General features: G+C 43.5%; 1 protein-coding gene across 2 annotated transcripts in view; it reads left to right on the top strand.

Annotated features, from left to right (window-relative positions):
- Window positions 1-19,231, top strand: part of LOC124789121 (slit homolog 2 protein) — a 642,438-nt gene that overhangs the window by 282,035 nt on the left and 341,172 nt on the right. For both annotated transcript variants that reach the window (XM_047256411.1, XM_047256410.1), the window contains one exon: window positions 8,571-8,707. In XM_047256411.1, the coding sequence (XP_047112367.1) occupies window positions 8,571-8,707 (137 nt within the window). The remainder of the gene's footprint in view (window positions 1-8,570; window positions 8,708-19,231) is intronic.

The raw sequence follows: 19,231 nt of genomic DNA, 5'->3' as shown, positions 1-19,231 counted from the left end.
TGCCTCCCATTCCAGCTGCAATGGGTGAATGGCGACACCGCATTGCAATGGCAGTAAATACAGTAATTTGAGACATGCTTACAATACTATGGCACTAATTTGTCTCTCAATTGATGTTTGCTGTCTGTCCAGTGGAGGAGATATTCAAAATATGTGAACGGTGAATTAAACCCTCGGTCTTAAAAGTATTTGTACTACGAGATAGTCTTGTAGGTAGCCGCGTCCCCTGTTCGCAGTTGCGTATAAACCGGAGAAGCAGACCCAGCCACCACATTCTACTGGAATCCGGCAGTTTTTTTCGATGACATATCACCTTTCAGCGGTGTTTTGTTCTGACGGACAACGAATGTTGGGTACAAAGTTACGAGGTTTTTAGTTCTAACGTTTTAGTTATATGCCAACGGCCTTGCCGCAGTGGTAACACCTGTTCCCATCAAATAACCGAAGGTAAGCTGTATCGGGCTTGGCTAGCACTTGGATGGGTCGCCATCTGGGTCTGGCGAGTGTTGTAGACAAGCGGGGTGCGTTCAGCCCTTGTGAGGCGAATTGAGGAGCTACTTGACTGAGTAGTAGTTACGAAATCTGACAACGGCTGTGATGAGCAGTGTGCTGACCACATGACAATGTCTGCATCTGGTGACGCCTAAGGGTCGAGGATGACACAGCGGCAGGTCGGTACCATTGGGTCTTCAAGGACTGTTCGGACGGCGTTTTTTTTTTTTTTTTAGTTATATGTTCACCTCAAGATCTGGGTTTTAGTGCCGTGGAACTGGTAGTGACCTAAGACATAAAGGACTAAACACTGCTGAAGCAGTTTATTAATACCCAAGAAGGTACTCAAAATGTTCAAATGTGTGTGCGTTCCTAAGGGACCAAACTGCAGAGGTCATCGGTCCCTAGACTTACACACTACTTAAACTAACCTATGCTAAGAACAACTCACACACCCATGACCGAGGGAGGACTCGAACCTCCGGTGGGAGAGGCCCCGGAGTCAGTGACATGATGCCTCTAACAGCCGGCCACTCCGCGCGGCAAGAAGGTACTACAACGTTGTATGCCCAAGCATGTAAAATGCATATCCTAGTGAAATGTCATTGTACTTTTGGGTAAAAACTTTTGTAGACGTAGTAGTAAGTTCCTATCTCTATTCATGTACAAGATGTATTCTTATGAAATCGGATGAATCTTTTGTTAAACAAAATGTATTCTCGGCGTCGCCGAGCGAAGTGGCCGCGCGGTTTGAGGTGCCATGTCACGGACTGCGGGGCCCCTCCCGTCGGAGGTTCCAGTCCTTACTCGGGCATGGGTGTGTGTGTTGTTCTTAGCATAAGTTAGTTTAAGTAGGGTGTAAGTCTAGGGACCGATGACCTGAGCAGTTTGGTCCCTTAGAAATTCACACACATTTGAACAACGTTCTCGGCATCCATATGTGAAATAAGAAGAAAACGATTACATTGAATAATCAGGCTCTTCCAGTTAATATGGATGTACAAAGATTCAATGTGCAACGTGGTTCAGTATTCGACAAGGACAGTGCTGTTCACAGCAGTGCGACTGTGGTGACTTATCCGACGACAGCATCTGAGGCGTGGATCTGACGCCCTGCGTGGCAGGAAGCTGAGACAGCCGCCACAAATCTGTTGCGCCGCCCATCGCCGTCACCTCTGCGGCGCGAGTCCGGCGGCGCCGGCTCTGTTGGCTTAGCGGAAAGGTTTCCCCTGTCGCCATCGCTCGCTGTTAGCACCGCGGTCCGTGACCCGTCCCTTTACACCCGTACGCAACGGACTTCCCTCGCAGTGGCGTCGCTACGTACTCTTCCCAGACAGTATACTTCACATTTACCACTTACTTGCTGGGATCCCAAAGAAACGACAGAGGAGTACGAGATAATAATTTGTTTAAGTTACATTCTTACACCTGTCCACTCATCTGTAATCAAGTTTCGCAGGATAGTAAGATTAGAATTGTTGGAACACTGTCTCTTTCCGGCTATGTTAGTCAGATTCCAAATTTATTTTGTTAAATAAATTCTTTAGTAACTACTGAACGCCGCACGTCTCCCATTAAGAGATCTACTCTCTTAAGGAGGTATACACTGAGGTGACAAAAGTAATGGTATATCTCCTAATATCGTGTCGTCCCTCCTTTTGCACGGCAAAGTGCAGCTACTCGACGTGGCATGGACTCAACAAATCGTTGGAAGTCCCCTGCAGAAATATTGAACCTTCTTGCCATTATAGCCGTCCATAATTGCGTAAATGTCGCCGTTCCACGAACTGACCTCTCAATTATGCACCATAAATGTTCGATGGAATTCATGTCGGGCGAACTCAATGGTCCGATCACTCACTTTAATTGTGCAGAATGTTTTTCAAACCAATCGCGAACGATTGCGGCCCGGTACATGGCACACTGTCAGCCATAAAAATAACATCTTTGTTTGGGAACATGACATCCATAAATGGCTGCAAATAGTCTCCAAGCAGCCGAACGTAACTATTTCCAGTCAATGACTGGTTCAGCTGAACCAAAGGACCCAGTCAATTCCATGTAAACACAGAGCATTACGGAGCCACCACAAGCTTGCACAGATCACTGTTGACGACTTCAGTCCATGGCTTCATAGGGTCTGCGCCACATTTGAAGCCTACCACCGGCTGTTACCGACTGAAATCGGGAATAATCTGACCAGGCCACGGTTTTCCAGTCGCCTAGGGTCCAATCGATGTGGTCACGAGCATAGGAGAGGCCCTGCAGCCGATGTCGTGCTGTTGACGACACACTCGTCGGTCGTCTGCTGCGACAGCCGTTATCGCCAGATTTAGCTGCACTGCCCTAGCGGATACGTTCATCGTACATTACACACACTGATCTCTGTTGCTATTTTAGGCAGTGTTGCTTGTCTGTTATCACCGACAACTCTACGCAAACGACGTTGCTCTCGGTGCTCTCGGTCGTTAAGTGAAGGCCGTCGGCCACTGCGCTCTCCGTGGTGAGAGGCAATGCCTGAAATCTAGTATTCTCTTGACTCTGTGCATGTCAGAGTACGGAATTCTCTGACAGTTTCCGAAATGAAATGTCTCAGCTTTTCGTCTGTTAACATCCATTGTGTGGCCATAATCACGTTGGAAACCTCTTCACAGTAATCAACTGAGTATAAATGAAAGCTGCACGATTGCAGTTACCTTTTACATCTTGTGTACACGATACTAGCGCCATGTGTATATGTGGATACTGCTCTCCTATGACTTTTGTCATCTCTATGTGCATTCAGCCTGAATACCAATTGAATATCGACTTTCAGCAAAAATCTTTCTAAAGGGACGAAATATTGACCGGAAGATGCAGTTTTTACATTTTTTGTAATATTCATTGCTGTTAACTGAACAGTTGATTGAGTCATTGAGAAGAGAGTCACGCAAAATTATCAGATAATATAAGACACTAATGTACGACAGTCATCAGAAACTAAAGGCACCTATTAACTTAATGTAAACAACAACAAATACAGACATCATAGTAACACAGTTAAATTAAGCAAGATTTCAGGATTGGAAGAGGAGTAGCAGAAGATGAAGCTCATCGGCGGTGGCCTCGCTGGTCTCCAGATCTCACCTTGTGACTTTTATCAGTGTGGTTATGTAAAAGACGCGTTTTTATCCCCCTACTCCTGACACTCTTGAAAGTCTGTGACATCGCCTTGTTGAAGCAGAGAATCCGATAACAAGAGAGGAAATGGGCTATGGGTTTGATGTTTGTCGTGTAACATGTGGTCTTCACAATGAATGCATAAAAATTTGAACTTTGACATTCGGCGCGGCGGCTGATGGGAGCGACCGTAATGGCACTTCTCATTTACAGTTGCTCCCATCAGGCACCGCACCGAGTGTCAACTTAGTTTGCGCGTACAGTATGTCTGCGTCTTGATCAAGGGTTCGCCACGTCGTGGAATGGATTCCACGTTACACTGACAGCTTTCGCAATCCCACCTCCCTCCCACTTCGTTCGTCTTAATTAATTAGATTGTTATTATCTGTCTCAAAAATTTCGAATAATTTGTAGATTCAGAAGTAGTCCATCATAAATTATACGGGAAAATGCACTTATAACTACTAGAATGGTAAAGTACTCCAATATCTTAGCCCATAATGAATTAAATAAATCGTAAATATACTGCAGTTGCAGTGAAACAGTATAGCTGGAACTATGCCATGTCAGTATTCGCATTTCAGTGAGATACTAATTAAGTTACAAAACAATACGGTCGACAGACCAGCGGACAACACGCACATGAACCCATTAGCCATGATTGCATTTGGATTCACGTAACAGTCTGTCACACTCGTAATAATGAGGTAATGACGTCAGTCTGTCCTCGGAGAATCGTAAAACGCATGTACGATAGGCTAGATAATTATAAATTTACAGTGTAATGTGATAAACATAATGTTAAAAAAATCGGAAAATCAAGTATGCCGTGTGTTAATAATGATACTGCATGACCTCATTGTAACCCATACTGCCACAGATTATTTTCAATACAACATTACAGGTATCAAAATATTATTTTCATTATTCGTTTGTGGAGATATTAGTACTTTCAGAGTAGCAAGAAAATCTGATGCAACTCTAGTACACGACAGCCTCGGCGTCGATACACATAGTTACAATAAGCACAAAATAAACTACATCAAAAGGATATTACTGGAATTGCCAGATTTAATTCTCTGTAATGGCAAACACGAACTGAAAACTTCTGTTATTAATAGTATACTAATATTGTTATTCAAAATGAATTAATTACATTGAAATAATCTGAACATTTATAATCACATAAATTTAATTTTTTCCAGGTAACATAACATTATTTCTCATTTTAATAGCCAATCTAGCGTGGCACTCGGAATACAAAGAAAAAAAAAGACTAGATCCCTCTCCAAGTAATACTAACATGAGAAAATGGTTATCAGTCTCTACAGTTATATTTCATACAAAATTATATTCTTTGCACATATAATGCAGAAAATGGCAAGCCTCTTACAGAGCTAACAGTCTGTAGTGGCTGACTCTCAAGTTTTACTGCTGTAGGCGAGAAGAAATAGAACGATAATGACAATACTCTATTCATTCTAACATGATACTTTGCTTCCAGATCATGAATTTTTTGGTATGCGGCTCCTCCAAAGACTTCCTTTGTAGTGTAGGAGAAAACTCTGCTCTGACTGCTACTCAAACTACTACAGAGTTAACATTATGCTAAGTTCCTGATACTTCCGCTCCGTTTACTAACATAGTTTTGCAGAAAATTGTTTTCACATTTCGCATAATATTGCAGTTACAAATGATAACAAAGTTTTCGTATGTTTCATAACACTTATACAGTACTCTATATCGTAAGTCAAAATGTATAATAATCACAATAACATGTGAAATAAGAGAGAAATAATATTTCCATAGTAATAAAGGAAAAGGAGAAGGTGGGGGAAAGGGATGAGATCGTGGAGGATGTGCATGGCGGACAGAAGACGGATGTGGAAGGCGAGGTGGAGCGCATGGCGTTCGAGGATTTGGAGGGATTTATAGAACCTGGGAGGGGTGGAAATCCAAGCCATGCTGGCATAACAGAGGATGGCGTGGATCAAGGATTTGTAGGTGTGAAGGATGGTGGAAGGATGCAGACCTCATGTCCACATGTCCATGTTACTCAAAACTTTGGCATTAAGCACTTTATACTTTCCCCCTTCTCTTCAATGCTAGTACTTTGCTGCATATGCACCAATACATTGCTCCCACTCTACCCTCCACATACTTTCCCATTAAACGTCAATCATCTCCCCTTACACGACCATGAATTCCACACTGCCCGACAAGATATCTCTTGTTAGAGCTGCCATCCTCATCACTCCCCTCCACCAAAATCTAGGCCTTAGTTGGGAATTTTATTCCTCATTACCCTACAAAACATCCACCCACAGTACGGTCATAACAAATACCAAATAAAGTCCTACAAATCCAATAACACCCTCAGCCCTAACAGTCTACAAGAACTCGTCACCTCATTCTTCTCTGTGTACTATTTTAAACAGTCAGTATCATTCTTTTGTCTTTTAATCAATACAACTCACCATCTGTATTTTTTTTAAACATTTGAGTTTTTAGTGCCATGTAAAAAACTTTACAACGTTTTAAATTTTTTAAATCGCTTCGCTGAAGATCGGTGGATTATAAACGCTAACAACACAGCTGTGCCCATCTGAGGCGAGTAGGACAAAATAACAAGAAAGAAAAAATTGTAACAGACCGTATATATTAAGTTAGAAATATTATGAAGGTGTTTACGATGTGTTACTGGCAAGTGGCAACACTTCATTAACACTGAATGATGCGTTACAACTCGTCAGGCCAAGAAGTTTGACTGGATTAATGATAACTAGAGAAAAGTGAATGTGGTCGTTTTAATGCTTCAGGTGCTCTACACAGCCCCCCCCCCCCTTCCACTTATAAAACCATGTGAAACGTCCTTATTTGGATGTTGCTCAATTCGTGCATCAAACTGGCTTGACTGTCGGTTATGTCGTCAAAGCGTTGACACTTCTGATGAATTTTTGCACCTTGTCGTTTTGTACTGCTAACGCCAAGAATCGACACCTCTGATGAGTTTTTTCCAGAAAATAAATGTCCACGTTTTGCATTTCAAAGAAGTTGCGACAGGAGTGCACGGTCGTTGTTTTTGTTCGGGAGTCAATGTGTGCGGGGCAAATTTTTCCACACTCTTGTCTGTTGTTCATTATATTATGAAAAACGTGCAAAAAATTGATGTAGAGTCGTTGTGATACAACTCTGACACATCGCTGTCTGATTGTCACTATTTAATACTGCCTGCTCTCAACTGACTGGTCGAATGGACATCTGTTGTTTACAGTTGTCAGTTCAAGCTGCCACTGCAGTAATGCGGTGACGTCGCTTACACTCCGGAAATGAATTAAATCTCTGAACTTTTTTAACGGGCGTAGTGCTTCTCGAATATCCTGCTTTTGTGAGATTTACCAAAAAGCAATTAAAATGGCATAGGCGTAATAAAACTTGAGTCTCTTCAAGTTTTTGAATCGTTTCTGCGCGGAGGACGTTTGCTGGTTAAGCCTTTTATCAATTTCGTATATACCAAGCTTTTCGTTTACAAGTTTGTATGGTCATATTAACAAATTTCTCCTCTACAGCTCTGCAACTGATTCAGTGTTCCAGATCGCAAGGGCTACTCAATTTGAAGCTGTTCATACAGAGGGCTACATGCACTGACGGAAGAAAATCGCAACATCAAAGAATTATTATTGTACAGTAATGAATTCCGGGAATACCTTTGTCTAGGTAACATATTTAAGTGACTGACATTCCAAGATCACAGGTCAGTGTAAGAGCGAGATACGCCATTAATAATGTGAAATGTAGGTATAATAATAACAAGTGTAACCGCCAGAATATTGCATGCAAGCATGCAAACGTGCATGCACTGTGTTGTAAATGTGCCGGATGTTGGTTTGTGGGCTAGAGTTCCATGCCTGTTGCAGTTGACCGGTTTATACAGGGACGCTTAATGGTGATTTTTGGATGACGGGACTGACGAATAAATTTGCAGTCAGTGTGCGTGGGATAATCAGGACAGTGCTCTTGCTGCCGTATGAAATCGCACTCCCGACCGTAACTTCAGATGTAAGTCCAGTGCAGCTAGCACGCAGACGGGTTGGTTGTAAGCCTCCTTCTAAGCAACTCACGGGCATCACTGGCAATGATGCAGAACCAGATTTCATCAGAAAACACAACAGACCTCCATCCTGTCCTCCAATTAGCTTTCGCTTGACACCACTGCAGTCGCAAATGGCGGTGGTTTGGAGTCAGTGGAATGCACGCTAGAGGGCGTCTATCTCGGAGCGGTCCTTGAAGTAATCGATTTGTAAAAGTTCGTTGCGTCACTGTGGTGCCAACTGCTGCTCAAATTACTGCTGCAGATGTACTACGATGCGCCACAGCCATACGTCAAACACGATCGTCTTCTGTCTCATTAGTGCCACGTGGCCGTCTGCAGCCCAGTCTTCGTGTGACCTTCCGTACCAGCGGTCACTTAGAGTGCTTACGTTCCTACCACGTCTTTCTGCAGCATTACTGCAGCATCGCAGAAGAAGCACCCTGCTTCTTTTAGCCCTATTACACGACCTCGTTCAAACTCGGTGAGGTGTTCATAGTGGCACCTTTCTCACTTTAAAGGCATTCTTGATTAATATAAACTCACCACGTCCAACCGCAAGGATAACCAACGTTCACGATCGTTAAAGCATAATCTGAATAGACATCTTTCAGATGCAAAAACACGCCTACCAACTTCCGTTTAAGTCGCACGGCTCCTTCTTGGTGGTGCGATTTTATTTCCGTCAGTCATAAGCATCCAGGGATTTCAGGATAGTTATGGCTTACTGACAGTTTAGGAGATTACAGTCAACGGGATTACAGTCAACGGAACTGACAATGTGGGTGGAACTTCCTCTTGAGTGACGTTCGTGGTTCGCCTGTTGCAGGAAACTGAAGCGGTTGAATCTGGGCGGCAACGAACTGACGGCGGTGCCGGTGCACGCTCTCAACATCCTGGACACCCTGAAGAAGCTCGAGATGCAGGAGAACCGCATCACCGAGATCTCTGAGGGCGACTTTGCAGGTAAGCGGACAGCACTGCGAACTGCATTTTTCCTATCACCTTCTGCTGTTTGATGTATCTTCGTACCTGTTATTCTCAGTATTATTATTAATCTCATCTTTATATTTCACAACATAGATTACATTGCAGGATGAGGCCACGTTTACTACATATTACTTCCAACTGCATCGGGGGTAGTCTCGGCAATATAATTCAGCTTACGCAACGTACGGGCGATTCCGAACAGTAGAGTATTTTCTGTTGCACTCCTCCTTCATTTTTATGGCTTTATCCCGCGTCTTCACAGGATCGGCATGTTGATCTGGATTTGGAAACGTTACTGGCAGAGGAGGGCGGATGTCCTACCCGTAATCAACCCTTCACCCATGAAACGGAATTTGTGGATCACATTTCACGCTGTTACGTAATGAGAAAAACTGTGAACGTTTTCTAAATGTTTGTGAGTCGTGTAACTGAGGCAGGACATATGTACAAGCCTGGCATTCGCCTAGTCTGATGTGGAAAACCGGCTAAAAACTACATCCAGACTGGCCCAAGTCATTAATTCGCCGTTCGGATTCATCCAGGGCCGGTGCGAGTTCCTCGAATCTCGGAAATGGCGTGCTGAGGCGCGCAGCTGTTTTTCACTGTGTTTACTAGATCCTGGTTTTCTAGATAGAGCACACTTCAACTACCTAACAATCTACACCCCCCATCTCTCTGTGCCCACCTCTCCTATTTCTGCCCATCTCATCCCCCCTCCTTATGATTGTCTAATCCTCACCCCTCTCCATCCATCTTTCCCCTCTCTCTCTCTCTCTCTTTCTTTTCCTCCAACTCTCTCTCCTTCTCCCCGTCTTTCCATTTCCATCTTCTCTTTCTCCTTGTCTATGCCCATTCCTTCCTCCTCCTCTCCACCATGCCCTGCTCCCCATCTCTGTATCCATCTCCTCTTCTCCCTCTCTCTATCAATCTCCTTCTCCCCACTCTCTCTGTCTGTTCATGTCCTCCTTTCCCTCTCTTTACGCCCATCTCCTTCTCCCACTTCCACAGTACATTTCCTCTTCATCCTTTATCCATCTCACCCTCCCTCTTTTCACTATACATCTTCTCCTCTTTCCTGTCTCTGCTCAGCCGTGTCGGTCCAAACTTCCTCCCTTGCCAAACCTATTATTCGTTGATGCCTCAAAATGTGTTTTATCCGTTAACCCCTTCCTTAAATGAATTTGTGTCATAAACGTCTTTGCCCTCGATTCACTTCAGTGCGTCTTCGTTATTCGATCTACCCATTTAAGCTGCCGCTTTATTCTGTAGCACCACGGCTGAAACACTTCTAATCTCTTCTTCTCTGTACTGTTTACTGTCCAAGTTTCAGTTCCGTAAGGCTACGCTCCATAAAATACTTCCCGAAAATACTTCATGACAGTTAAATTTGTACTCAAAGTTTACAGTTTTCTCTTGTTATGAATCGCTTTTCTTGCCATTGCCAGGCTACATTTTATATTTTCGCTACTGCGACTCAAATATATCGTCAAAATCAGCAATGAGCGACTTCCAGATCCCACTGGTAGGAAATGTTTGAGAAATCGAAGGGAGAGACGGACTGCCGGAGTAGAAGTGACCATCAAATTTAACCAGTTAAGTAGATGATGGTGAAGGTTATTTGAACGAAATGTCATACTAATACGAAGTTAAAAAGATAGTATGCTGAAAGAATTGAGGACCACACAAACAAGTCGTGTCCGCGCTCTAGGTTCGTTAAACGACGACCAGCGAATGTTCCTGATAGCGGCTGATACTGTAGAGAAGTCATCTAGACGTGTCTGTGTGTGAACCTGTAATGTTAAAAAGGCAGCGTGACAGGTTTTGCGGAACATGTGTTGTCGTGCAGATAACATGGGAACTGGGTCATGAAAATCCCACACGGGCCTCTAGAGAGTATGATGACTTGATGTGCCCATTCTGTAAGGACTACTTGGCTTTAACAAATGCGGGAAGGAAATAGATCTTGGAAGACTGCCGTAAGAATGCGGCATTCTCTCATCTGTTGGTCAGTGCTTGCCGCTTAGGACAGTTATGTACAAACGGCCTAATCCCTGAAAAGAAACCTGTACTGAGCGTTAGTGACGGAATCAGATCTAAGAGTCACATATTTTCTCTTTTGGCATCTCTTTCCTCTCTCCCACTGGAGGTAGCCCGTCGACAAACAGTTCTTCACAGGGCATTGCTACCACAAGATATGTGTCTAGTGACAGGATTGATAATAAAGGATTAGTCCAGGATATCATGAACGTTACTTATTACAGCATTTAATACCGTTATATCTCAGCTGTAGACCATACCCCAATTGTTTTAATTATACATGATCGCGTACAACATGCATCACGACTGATATTGCCAGATACAGACTGACTACAAATTCTCCTACAATTTAATGCAAGTTCAGACACAGTTATGTAAAATCAGATATTCAGTTTTATGCAATTTCAGATATTCTCGTCCATGATCGGCTTTTTCCGCAAGGTACAGAGTAATTATAAAGTCAATGAAAAGTTAGTATGTGTAACTGGCTAACATAACATAATGAAATTAACAATACGTGAAAGCACTCTCTGAAAGTAGTTTCGTTTCCTATTTTTTTATGTTTCTTTTTTTTAAGTGATGCCAGCAAGTTAGTTTGAGAAACTGCTGGTAGATGCTTAGAATGGTTGCCTATCATCCAGAGGAATCATTTTGTGTGCTAGAGTTTTCCCGTTGCTAATCGGAATTGAGTGTGTTAAGAACTTCCCATGGGAAGTTTCACAAGATACCACCGATTTACAACAGCATAAGCAAGTGGTACAAGAAAATTCGAAGAGAATAGTTGCTTGTGTCATGCAAAACTTTCAGGCAGACCAGGCGTAATGTTGCGAAGTCCCAAAATGTCTACACATCAAGCTAGCGCAGACGGATACAACAGCGCGGAAAATTCTTCGAAAGCGATTGAAAGTGAAGCCGTGCTCCTGTAAGTAGAAATCCATTACGACGAACTGCACAAACTGCAGAGCTGCATTGACACGCAGGACCATCTTGATAATGACAACTTCTCAAACAATTTAATCTTCAGTGACGTAGCCACTTTTCATCTTTCAGTGAAGGTCAACCGACATAACACACGCAGATGGGGGACAGAGAATCCACATGCAACTGAAAAATCGTCCTTAGTTCCGAAAAAGTTAAAGAGTTCTGTGGCATGCTCGACAAGTCTGTTGACCCTCCTTCTTCCCTGAGAGAAACATAAATGGTATTACTTGCCTCGAAGTGCTGTAACGGTGGCTCATGCCATAACTAGAAACTGATAGAGGGACTGTATCTTCCAAAAAATGGTGCCCCTCCCTATTCTTACAGCCGTGTACGACATTGCGTGAAAGAGAACAAGACACTGCCAGGTCACTGGATAGGTTATGTTGAGGCATCAGACCTGCCGCTACTCAGTTGGTACCACTGTCGCCATATTTGATGTCTTGAGATTTCTTTTCTTTTGGGGTTACATCAAGGTTAATGTTCCTTCTTTTTTTAATAGAATCTCGAAGACTTGCGACACAGCTTCGCAGAAGCTGTTCTTACTATCACTCCTGATATGCTGGGTGATGTGTGAGCAGAGACGGACCACCTACTTGATGTGCATCATCTGAAGAAGGGTAGACTCGCTTAAACATCTATAAACATCAGAAAAATTTTTTGAGAGTTAGGCCGTTTATCAGTTATTTCAATATTTTGTGGACTTCATAAATACCCTGTATTTAGTCTTCGGATTTTATATTACATAAAATAATTTACAAAAATATCATAAATGAAAGTTATTACATCGGAAAACTGGCTTAGGTAGAAATAAATTTGGATTTTTAAACAAAACTGAATTTAATAACAGACTCCCTTCTGCGAGCAAGCTACTAAATAACCGCTACGGCTTGGCAGCACGAGGACAGCTTTGTTTTAAAATACGGGCTCTACATCACACAGCAGCGACCTCTGATAATGTAATTCACACCCTCAGTTCCCTCTGGCAGACATATTCCACACTAATGAGCCAAAACATTACGACCACCTGGTTAATAGCTTGTTTATGCATCTTTGGAACACAATACAACAGCGATTCTGCCCTTGGTAGGTTCCCACAGGTATGCGACACCAGATGTCTGCGCAGAACTCACGCAGGATCCGAAAATTTCTGACGGTTGGCCTGTGGTAGCGGAGAAGCAGAATGCAAAAGAGCGTGCTGAATAATTCAGACAATGTCGGAAAGATGGAAAATTTTAGTGACTGAGGGAAAAAAATAACAACTTTGGGTCCACTCCCTTTCCTTGCATTGAGTTGGTGCTTAACTTCCTAGCGTTTTGCCATAAGTTTAATAAACACAACAGTTGCACTTAAGACAGACTTCAGTCATCAGTAACGTATTCTCCTTCACTATTTACAACAGTCTACCAAACCTGGGGTGACTCTTCGATACCGCAACTACAGAAAGCACGTTCTTTTGAAGCGAAAAACTCGTCGAACCATGTTCGGAGCGCATTTTCATCCGGAAAGGAAGCTACTTGAAGGTTGTTCGATAGAGAGCGGAAAAGATGAAGATCTGACGGCGAAATTGTAGGTGAAAGGGTGGGGTCTGATTTACTTCCCAACTCTGCTCCTGTGTAGTGTTTTTTGTCAGTCTAGCTGAATACGGACGGGCGTTGTCGTGGTGTAGCATCATTACACACAGTCTTCCTGGCCGTTGTTCTTGGATTCCGTGTACAAGACAACTCTGTTGGTGGGAATGAATGTCAGCAGTGATGGTTACACGTCGGAGAAGCAATTCATAGCTTACCATACCGACAATGTTTCACATGGTGCATAACGTTATCTTTTGTGGACGCGCGTATGTCTTTGTACGGGGAGTTGCTGCTTGCTTTGGCCTCAACCATTCCTTTTTTTACTTACGTTAGAATATATACATCATTTCTCGCCACCAGTAATGATACAGGGTACGAATGTTAGGTGTTGTTTACGACCCGATTGGTGATGACCAAGCAGAGATGCACATACGGCCACCCGCTGATTTTTGTGATGTTAGCTTAATGCATGAGTTACCCATACACTCGATTTTCTGACCTTTCGCACTGCATGCAAATGTCACACGATGGCAGAATGATCACAGTTCATCATACTTGCCAGTTCTCGAGTACACAGACTCGACCATTCTGGATTAATGGCTTTAAACGATCTTCATCATACCCCGAAGGCCCTCCTGTATGTTGAAATTCACTACTATCCAAACGATCCTCCTTAAAACGAGAAAACAATTTTCTTGCCGTGCTCTGTCCAATGACATTATCCCCAAGGATGGCACAAATGTTTCTGGCTGCCTCCGCTGCTGTTATCCAACTACTGACCTCCGATTTTTCCACTTTACACTCCATTTTCTGGCGACCACAATTGCAATCACTATCACCAAATTACTCCTGAGATATTTTGCATATTTACACTCAATAACGTCTTACGGAATAATTTTCTGGGGTAGTCCATCTTTTAGAAAGGAGATACTGATCGCACAAAAGCGAGCAGTAAGAATAATAATCGAACGATATGGCGCAGTGATTAGCACACTGGACTCGTGTTCGGGAGGATGACGGTTCAAACACGAGTCCGACCATTCTGATTTAGGTTTTCCGTGATTTCCCTAAATCACTTCAGGCAAATGCCGAGATGGTTCCTTTGAAGGGCAAGGCCGATTTCCTCCCCCATCTTTCCCTAATCCGATGGGCTCGATGACCTCGCTGTTTGGTCCCCTCCATAACGAACCAACCAAAGAATAATATGTGGTGTTCTCCCTCGGACGTAATGTCTTGACGGAGCAAGTCATTTTAACTGCGGCGTCGTAGTACATATACTCGGTAATGAAATTCATCATAAATAACCCATCACAACTTGAGAACAACTGTGATATCCACTCTTACAACACTAGATGGAAAAGTAACCTGTATTACCCATTGTTAAGACTGTCAGTGACTAAGAAAAGAGCTGAAAATGCACCAACAAAATTTTCCCAATAACATTATACTACTGCCCATTAAAATTGCTACACTACGAAGATGATGTGCTACAGACGGGAAATTTAACCGACAGGAAGAAGATGCTGTGATATGCAAATGATTAGCTTTTCAGAGCTTTCACACAAGGTTGGTGCCGGTGGCGACATCTACAACGTGCTGACATAGCGAAAAATTCGAACCGATTTCTCATACACAACCAGCAGTTGACCAGCGTTGTCTGGTGAAACGTTGTTGTTATGACTCGTGTAAGGAAGAGAAATACGTACCATCACGTTTCCGACTTTGATAAAGTTCGGATTGTAGCCTATCGCGATTGCGGTTTATCGTATCGCGACATTGCTGCTCGCGTTGGTCGAGATCCAATGACTGTTAGCAGAATATGGAATCGGTGTGTTCAGAAGGGTCATACGGAACGCCGCGCTGGATCCCAACGGCCTCGTATCACTAGCAGTCGAGATGACAGGCATCTTATCCAACGGATCGTGCAGCCACGTCTCGATCCCTGAGTCAACAGATGGGGACGTTTGCAAGACGACAGCCATCTGCACGAACAGTTCGACGACGTTTGCAGCAGCATCGACTATCAGCTCGGAGACCATGGCTGCGGTTACCCTTGACGCTGCATCATAGACAGGAGCGCCTGTGATGGTGTACTCAACGACGAACCTGGGTGCACGAATGGCAAAACGTCATTTTTTCGGATGAATCCAGGTTCTTTTTACAGCATCATGATGGTCGCATCGGTGTTTGGCGACATCGTGGTGAACGCACATTGGAAGCGTGTATTCGTCATCGCCATACTGGCGTATCACCCGGCGTGATGGTATGGGTTGCCATCGGTTACACGTCTCGGTCATCTCCTGTTCGCATTGACGCCACTTTGAACAGTGGACGTTACATTTCAGATGTTTTACGACCCGTAGCTCTACCCTTCTTTCGATCCCTGCGAAACCCTACATTTCAGCAGGATAATGCACGACCGCATGTTGCAGGTCCTGTACGGGCCTTTCTGGATACAGAAAATATTCGACTGCTGTCCTGGCCAGCACATTCTCCAGATCTCTCACCAATTGAAAACGTCGGGTCAATGGTGGTCGAGCAACTGGGTCGTCACAATACGCCAGTCACTACTCTTGATGAACTGTGGTATCGTGTTGAAGCCGCATGGGCAGCCGTACCTGTACACGCCATCCAAGCTCTGTTTGACTCAATGCCCAGGCGTATCAACGCCATTATTACGGCCAGAGGTGGTTGTTCTGGGTACTGATTTCTCAAGATCAGTGCACCCAAAATGTGTGAAAATGTAATACATGTCAGTTCCAGTATAATATATTTGTTCGATGCATACTCGTTTATCATCTGCATTTCTTCATGGTGTAGGAATTTTAATGGCCAGTAGTGCATGTGTCTGACAGCGAGTGAAGCAAGTTTTAAAATCTAATTTAAAACCATTTCTCCTGGACGATTTTCTGCTTAGAAACTAGTAGCCAGCAAAAAATAAAAAATAAAGTTTACTTACATGAGTAGGACTAAAAATAATTATGTGCTCATTAATGATAACACTAGTCATATATACATATCCTGTAAGCTGACTCGTTCCACATTATTGCGATAGAATCGTTCAATTGATCTACGGAACCTGTAACTAATTAACTAACTTACTAAGTATCTACCTAACTATCTTGCTGGTGCCCGATAGCGATTCCGTAGAGTTCAGATCAGGCGAATTTCGTGGCCAAGACACCAGAGTTAGTACGCTATCATGCTTCTCAAAACAGTGCTGTACGGTACTGGCCTGTTGACACTGGTAATATTCCTGGTGGAAGACGTAGTCATCTAGCATGAAGGGATGCAGGTGGCTTTCGATTACCACCACAGCTCCCATGGAAGCTCAGGTGAATGTCCTCAATAACATAATACTGGCCCAACGGCCTGTGACTGTGGAGCGGTGCTTGTTTCTGTATTTTATTTTTTGTAATAAACGTTCGAAGTATGTTGCTTCTTTTTGAGTCACCCGTTATTACCATATACGGCGATATCATGCTCTACTATTTACCTTCAATGGTCTCCAGCGGTATTTATTTTTGTCGACCTGCAAACACTCCATAGCGTATCATCACCATCATCATATAATCATCACCACCATTATCCATTTAACACCTATTCTTGGGGAAAGACCTCCTCCAAATTTTTTCGCGCCTTATAGTTTTTCTCCTGAATGTTTTCCATTGTCATATATTTATATTCTATAAGGTCATAATCTCGGTCTTTCCCGACCTCTTGGAAGGCTGTACAGATTTGTCTTGGTGCATTCATCAAATATTCGCGTTGCAACATATATCACTCAACCCTGTTTGCCTTTCATTATAATCACAATCCTGGCATAGAGAAACAGTTGACTGAGTCGAAGACAGATTACTTGCCTGGTCCGCAAGGAATCTCAATTCGGTTCCACAAGCAGTACTTCACGGCATTGGTCCCTTATTTATCGCGAATCTCTCGCCCAGCACAAAGTTCCAAGCGACTGGTAAAGGCACAGTTGGCTCACGTATATATGAAGTGCAGAAGAACGGACCCTCAAAATTACAGACCAATATCCTTAACATCACTTTGTTGTAGAATTCTTGAATATATTTTCGTTTCGAGTACAACAGGTTTCCTCGAGAAGGACAACCTTCTGTCCACTAATCAGAACGGCTTTAGAAAGCTTCGCTCGTGCACAACTCGGCTTGCCCTTTACTCACATGATTTCCTGTGAACTACGGATTAAGGGCAACAGGTAAATTCTTTATTCCTAGATTTCCGAAAAGCGTTTGGCCCGATGCCCAATTGCAGATTGAAAAAAGGTCCGAGCATTCGGAATTGGTTCCCAGAAGTTCCGAAAATTTAAGTTACAGAACCCAGTACGAAGTCTTGGACAGCGTGTGTTCTTCAGAGACAAGACTATCGTTAGGAGTGCTCCAGGAAAGCGTGATAGGACCACTATTGTTCTCTATATACATACATAATATGACGGACAGGGTGAGCAGCAATTTGCGGCTGTTTACTGATGAAGCTCTAATGTATGGAAGGTATCGTCATTGGATGACTGCAGGAGGATACAAGATGACTTAGACAGAATTTCTAGTTGGTATGATGCATGGCAGCTAGCTCTAAATGTGGAAAATTTAATTCAATGCAGATGAGTAGGGAGAACAGACCCGTAATGTTCGAGTAGTGGGTTAGTAGTGGTGCAGTCACGTCGACTGAATATCTAGACGTAAAGTTGCGAAGAGATATACATTGGAACGAGCATGTAAGGAGTTTAGTAGCGAAGGCGGATGGACGACTTGGTCTACTGGGACAGTTTTAGGAAAGTGTGATTCATTTGTAAAGAACACTAGATCGACTCAGTTTTGGGTACTGCTCTCGAGTGTTATGGATCCGCACCAGGTCGGATGAAATGAAGACATCGAAGCTTTTCAGTGAGGGCTGCCAGATTTGCTACCGGTAGATTCGAATAACACGCATGTATTACAAAGATGCTCCAGGATCTCAAGCGGGAACCCCTGCAGGGGAGGCGACGTTCTGTTCGATGGACACTATTGAGAAATTTAGAGAATCGGCGTTTGAAATTGACTCCAGAACGATTCCATTCCCACCAACGTACATTTTTCGTAAGAACCACGAATGTAAGAGAAACTAGGACTTGTACAGAGGAATATAGACTGTCGTTTGCCTTCGCTCTGTTTGCGAGTGGAGTAGAGAAGTAAGTGACTAATGGTGGTAAAGGGTACCCTCCCCCACGCACCATGCCCTGGCTTGCAGAATAAGTATACAGACACAGATGTAGTTAGCCGGATGCCCTTACCCATGCAACCACTTCCACGGGTTACGAGTGCCTCACACGCCTGCCTGTAGTGATATATTATGTACTGGTGTGAAAAAGTTTGCTAAATACAGGGTGTACATGAAGTCCGGCAAAATTTTCAATTATTTATTGGACAAGAACTAAACATTGTACAGATGTCATACAGATTGCATTTTGAAGAGATACTCTGAAAGTTTTTTTTACAAACATTCGATATGCGAACCATGAGTGATCCGGCAGACGTCAGTACGGTAATCTAATTCTCTCCATGCCCGTCCCACCATGGCATCGTCGACTGTGGCAGTCGCTACCCGGATTCTCTCCCGGAACTCTGCTACATTACGTGGTAGAGGCGGTATGTACGCCAGATCTTTAATGTGCCCCCACAGAAAAAGTCACACGGAGTGAGACCGAGTGTTCGGGGAACTCCAACGCACAGAAAGCTCGCTCCGCACCTGAACTCGCCATCTTTCCGACTAGCGGTGACTATCGGCAAATTACCGAACTACGCTGTGGTTGTATACATGAAAAAAAAATACTTCCAGGGTTTCTCTTCAAAATGACATAGTATGATATCTGTACAACGTTTGGTTCTTGTGAAATAATGCAATTATGTACACC

The sequence above is a fragment of the Schistocerca piceifrons genome, chromosome 3 (assembly GCF_021461385.2).
Source record: "Schistocerca piceifrons isolate TAMUIC-IGC-003096 chromosome 3, iqSchPice1.1, whole genome shotgun sequence".
NCBI classification, from domain to species: domain Eukaryota; kingdom Metazoa; phylum Arthropoda; class Insecta; order Orthoptera; family Acrididae; genus Schistocerca; species Schistocerca piceifrons.
The sequence above is the reverse complement of the archived record's forward strand: the minus strand, read 5'-3'. Positions and strand labels throughout refer to the sequence as shown.